This window comes from Dendrobium catenatum, unplaced genomic scaffold, assembly GCF_001605985.2.
Source record: "Dendrobium catenatum unplaced genomic scaffold, ASM160598v2 fragScaff_scaffold_183, whole genome shotgun sequence".
In the NCBI taxonomy this organism is placed as follows: domain Eukaryota; kingdom Viridiplantae; phylum Streptophyta; class Magnoliopsida; order Asparagales; family Orchidaceae; genus Dendrobium; species Dendrobium catenatum.
This window is the reverse complement of record NW_021318645.1, coordinates 328314-334313: the sequence shown is the minus strand read 5'-3', so window position 1 is coordinate 334313 and position 6000 is coordinate 328314. Positions and strand designations below refer to the sequence as shown.

General features: G+C 33.3%; 1 protein-coding gene across 5 annotated transcripts in view; it reads right to left on the bottom strand.

Moving 5' to 3' along the window:
- Positions 1 to 1786: 1786 nt before the first annotated feature.
- The window catches only part of LOC110097248 (transcription initiation factor TFIID subunit 2), a 114944-nt gene continuing 110730 nt past the window's right edge, over positions 1787 to 6000 (bottom strand). For 2 of the 5 annotated variants that reach the window (XM_020823514.2, XM_028692894.1), the window contains exons 25-27: positions 4742 to 5818; positions 4494 to 4587; positions 1787 to 2216 (exon numbers count right to left, since the gene is read on the bottom strand). In XM_020823514.2, the coding sequence (XP_020679173.1) occupies positions 4804 to 5818 (1015 nt within the window). In that variant the 3' untranslated portion in view covers positions 1787 to 2216; positions 4494 to 4587; positions 4742 to 4803. Of the gene's footprint in view, positions 2217 to 4493; positions 4658 to 4741; positions 5819 to 6000 lie in introns of all 5 variants that reach the window. The other 3 variants (XM_020823515.2, XM_020823516.2, XM_020823517.2) reach the window with 3 other exon arrangements.

Sequence of the window (6000 nt, the reverse complement as noted above, 5' to 3'; positions counted from 1 at the left end):
AGATGAGCGAACGGTGCGGCTCATTTTTATAGAAATAGATAAATGTGGAGATAATTAACCAATTAATACACACAATCTTGTACATATTTGTAATCATACTATTATTAAAAAAAAACATTTTGTGATGTTTTTTTTTTATTATTATGATGATTTAAATCTCTTTCATTTTCATCAGCTGTGAGAACATGCATGCTCTTGACCTCTATTATATTTTGTTTATTTAAGAATTGTAATTCCTTTTGAGATAGAAAATTTAAGCTTTGTTTGAAAAACTTTTTTAAGAAATAGTAAGAAAGTAATCCCAAATAAAACCTTAAAATTCATTTGGAACAGATTTTTTGTTGCTTTTCAAAACAACTTTTTAGTACAAAAATTTCAAGAATTAGAAATATTTGCACTAAAAAGATATTTTAAAAAGTAGCAAAAAAACCATCCCAAATAAAACCTTAGTCTCTTAATCACTCATTGAGGGCTAAGGGAACAACCCAATTTCGACTCGAGCCATTTATATAAATGGAGTAATACCTATAATCCTTGGAGAAGATAACACCGAAGCATCTCGCCAATTGAACCATGAGAAGCCTCAATTACAAGAACTTTTATTTGGTTCGGTGTAAGGATGCAGAGGAACATCCGGTCGCAGACAATTGAAAAAACTCGGTACACCTCAGTATAGGCGGAATTTTGCCTACGAGCGGATGTTCCTCTGCATCCGATCGGAGGACGTAATAATTGTTCTACAACCATGCTCAGGATGAGACTAGTTGATGCCACCCTAATTACCATTAGGCTTAGGCATTGTTTGTTTGAAAGTAAAATGAGTGTCAAATAGTGCAAATGGGGTTTTAAATATATTTGTGTTTGGTTGGACGGAATAATGCAAAGCAAAATAAATATGATGTAAACTATTTTAACTTATTTTTGAAGTAAATTAAACACACAATTTTGAATGAGAACCATTTACCATAAATAAGCTTGCTCTACCACCACTATCACCACCATTGCCTCCATCGACCATCACGACTGCTGCAGACCATCACAATCATCCACTATCATTGCCCACCACCAACACTGCCATCACAACCACACATTGCTTGCCACCACCACTACAGTCAGCTAACGGCCGCCACCATCTTTGGACTTTATCACAATGAAAAATGGTCTTCATTTGTGACAACTTTTTTGCTACTTTTTATAATAACTTTTAATACAAAAAATTTTGAACTTAAATTGTGTTAAAAAATTACTTTAAAAACAATAAGAAAACTATACCAAATAAAACAATCTAACCCGATCCACCATGACGAATGATTACTAGATTACAAATAAAAAACGATCAATCTGAAAATTATTGAATTTAAATCAAATTGAACAAGTAAAATATATAAATAATCAATCAAAACATACAAGAAGGCAAAATTTTATGCTATTAAAATGAGGTTTACAATGTAAGCCAGCATAATTGTGAATCGAAAGGGGCCGCTGAAGCAATAGCAGTGGTAAAAGCATCTAAAGGAATATATGGCTGTAACACTCAATTAAAAAATCCGTATAATTATAATATAAATGAATGTTTATTTGAAATTACAAAATAAAACATAATAGAAAGGAATCGTAGCATCAATTGTCATTGGATTTTCTACTGCGATCATGAATTATAATTACAATACAAATGAATATTTATTTGAAAATAAAAAAAAACATAATAATAATACAAAGGAATCGTATCACCAATTTTCTTTGGGTTTTATCCTGCAATCGTGAATTAGATATATAGAAGAAAGATAAAGACCTGAATGCTCTTTCCTCCAATTACTAAAATGCACAGAGCAGCAGTTCCTAACGTTTTGTTACATAATTTTAATATAGTCACCACTGATTAAGCGATAAGATGAAGTTTGCCTTTCTCCTCTAATAAGGAGGTCAGTGGCTCAAGTTCTTTAAGAAAAAAAAACTTAATCAAGTCCAGAACCTGGAAATGTACATAAGCAGATCTAGCTTGTTACAAGTATGCGCAAGTGACTATGCTAACTAATAAATTTCTGTTATTCTGTACAAAAGCCAAGGAAAAATGGTTAGTTGGGAAAAAAATAAAAGTCATGGCAACATTGCCTGCAGAGCTGAGCAGACTAGAAAGATGGCGTGCATATCTAATTCCGGTATCGCCTTTGATCGACCACATCAATCTTTATAAACTCCGTGCATGAAGCAGTTGGCTGCAACAAAATGGCGAAAAGTCCGATTAAATCAGTGAGGCGTAGAGCCCACAACTCATGCTAAATTTAAAACATCAAGAAGGATAGTGATAAAATTTCAAGCAAAATCAAATGAAGATGAATGAAGAAACCAAAAAATACAATCACAAGGAGAACAAGTTTACGTGATTTGATAATATTCACATACGTCTACAGCCACATAAAAATCAAATATTCCAATAAACTTTTAGAGAGAACATCAAGTATTTCTTTTCATATATACGAAGATAAGATAAAGATATCCATTTTGACCGAGTTTTCCCTCTCTATTCCTCTTCTTCCTATTAGCTTGTCCTTATGGGATACTTTAACATAATGGAACCATCTCAGTATGTTGTGCTTAAAGATGATAGATAATAAGCTTGAATTTATTTGGTAGATGATAGCAGATTTCATATTATAGATGTTATAGTCTTATAGATAAATGATTGAATACAATAAATTTATAGGAGATAGGTAGAGGGGTAGCAGATAGAAAACTTATGAATTACATAAAAAAAAATTACCTTCGCATTTAAATAATCTCCCACTTAGCCAAAACATTTGTTAGGTATTATGTGGTGGTTGATGTTTGGACACTTTTCTATATGACACCTCTATATTATCATTTATGGATTTGCAAAGCCTCGACTTTTCAATGGATACCACTTTTGTGAGCCTATTGACGACATTTTTTTGCTCATTTGATTTTGACAAGTTGTAGAAATATCACTTCAAGTAAGTTGTGTATTAAGTGACACTTGAATTGTATGTGGTTTGTTTGAGACAGAATGACAACATTCTTTACTGGTTATGTTCTAGAGAGCTTCTTAGCCAAACCATCTCTTACTTGTCTTTGATGACAGATACATATTCAATTTCTATTATAAATAATACAACTATCTTCCATAACTATGACAATCAGGTAATGTTGGTATCACCACAGTAGATGTACCTAATAATACTTCTTTGTGTATCTAGGTCTCCCCTTAGATTCATATTAATATATCCTTGTAGATTGAAATCAACCCTTTTAAACTTTAATAAGTGATTAGTTTGTATTACTACTTCACTAGGTATTATTCTTATATCGAGAATCTTTTTTTTTTCATTACTAGCTTCCACTGAAACGAGTCATTAATGTGTGCAATTTTTTCATAGCATTTATGTTCACTTGCATCAATAAATAGCAAAGAATATAGAGCAGAATAAATAATTCTTAAAAAAACTTTTGGAATTCTTTATGATCTCCTGACTTCTGTCACATTAATGCTGGGTTGAGGCTTTTAATTATTTTCTAATGTCTCTTGTCTTTTATTAAAATTAATTGGCTCTTCTAATTCAGCCATACCAAGTAGTTAAAGTTTCCTTTCAATCTTAACCTATTTTTGTACATTTCAATTTCTTTAGAAACAAGATTATCGCTTCTAATTCTTTTCTTGTTTTCAACATCCCAAAGTCTATAGTCAGAGTTATCAGTACTATAACCAATAAAGACATTTTAGATTTTGGATCAAGCTTGTCTTTGTCATCATAATCTATGAGCACATAAGAAAAAATAAATAAATAACTTTCAAATGTGGGAGACAACTTCTTTCAGTTCAAGGCTTCTTCAGAAAGCCCAAAATCAACTGCCATAGATGGTTCTTAATTGATGAGGCGTGGTGACATATTTGCAGCATCAACCCAAATATTTTAGATGTTATGAATTTAGTCTTATACTTATAGCTCTTCCCTTTAAAATTCTATTCATTCTTTCAACTCAACGGGTTGTTCTCTTCACATGAATCCCACTGGAAGCACAGTAATTTTTTAACTATATGACATCATACTATTTGATATAGTCTGGTCATCGACATTTAACTCACACTAGTCTCATTTTCAACAAAGATTTTTCATCTTATATGAACTATATAAAAAAAAAATATAAAATCAAACATGTGTACCAAGAGCACATTTGAAGTAATTGTTCAAATTTTAACCCATACTGCAAATAAAGCAGCTTTCTTACAAACTAGAAACCAAGATATTGGTTATAATTTTGTAATCAACCAATCCAATGATACATACATACTGCGTCTAGGATTGACATTTAAATAGTTCCTAAGGCAAGGATAATAATGGGAATTGATGCACGTTTTATGCACCTCACATTGGATAAAAATAAACAAATGATCAGTTAGCTAGGCTAATTATAAGGATTGCCAAAGTTGTATATAAAAAAATACATATTTGCTTCAGTGGGAAAAGAAAAATTACCAGTCAGAGAGTTGCTCAGAAGTAACGCTTGGCCAAGTTGCAACTATGGTATCCACCAAAACCATATAACAATCACATTGTCCTGCTAAATCCTCTTGCAACACAAAAAAAACCTATTGGTATAAAAGCATTTTTCTCATTCTTTAAATGTCCGCATTAAAATCCTAAATTAAAAATAGAGACACACAAACACATCAACAAAAATAAAATAATGAGATAATAATAAATAGCCAGAAAAAGAGATAAACCTGTAGCATATTTATTCATTCCTCCTGCGCATACCTTGAATACACCATTTTCAAAACTCTCCCTAGCTTCCTACACCTTGATTTCTAATCCTGATCTTAATTTTGGTTCCCTTGCTAATCTGCAAGGAATCACTTGCGCTTTTCGTAGGATTTGGAGCATGTACATCACTTTCTTCCAAATTGTTCAAGTCCCTTGACTTGCATAGCTTTCTGTTATCTAGCGACTCACTAGCAGAAGTTCTTGATTCATCCTCTTGCATTCGAGCAACCATTTTAACCATATGTTTTCTCTCCTTCTTCAGACGTTTCTGCTCCAAATACTCAGGATCTTCAAATCGGTGTTTATCCCCACCATCTTTATCCCCATGTTTTTTCCTACTGCCCTTGTCCTTCTTTTCTTTCTTTCTTTTTCTCTTTCCTTCGAGATAATCTGTGAATGCAGGTACGTCTTCAGGCTTTGATATGGCCACATTTTGATCACCACTGATTCTCTGAATGAACATACCCTCATCTTTTCTACTCGATGATGGAGACAAGCCTTCTCCACGAGTATTACTTGTATTAGCAGTACACTGCAAGTCCTTGCCAGCTTCATCTTTGTTTGCTAATTTTCTGGAAACAATGCTGGCAGTCACCCGGGATTCTTGGTCACAAGAAGAGCTTACTTCCTCAATATTTTGATTACTGGTACATGGTACATCGAAAGCTCCCTTCATGGGGGGTGCATCTACAGACACAGAACTGCTGTGCCCCAACTCAGTTTCATTTAGCGCTCCTCGAGATTTCCCTGGTAATTGATCAATACCATCTGCTTTACTAGATGATGCAGGCTGTTTGACTCTAATCTTTAAAATATTCATCCTCCCCTCACTGCGATTAGAAACTGTATCACCGTCCTTGGTTGCTCCTGGAACGGATGGTGCATCAACCGAATTGTTTGGAGTATCAGTAAGCATTTCCTGAGTCCTTGTGATCTTCAACTTAAACGATGCAGACCTAGCTGGTTGCTCACCATTTGACTCCATAGCTGCTACCTGATTTATTTTGACCTTTGTAAAGCCATAAAGTGTTGGTGCCCTGATGGAAGGAAAAAATAACGGAACTGTCATACACTTAAAATAATAAATAAGCATAGCACAAAGAAAAAATTGCTATAAAATAGAGTAAAATATCTTTCCTGTAACTCCCTGAATAAATAGACATCACAAATAAAACAGCATTGCAAAGAACTCAGCAAACAGCTTGAAGTCATGACAAAA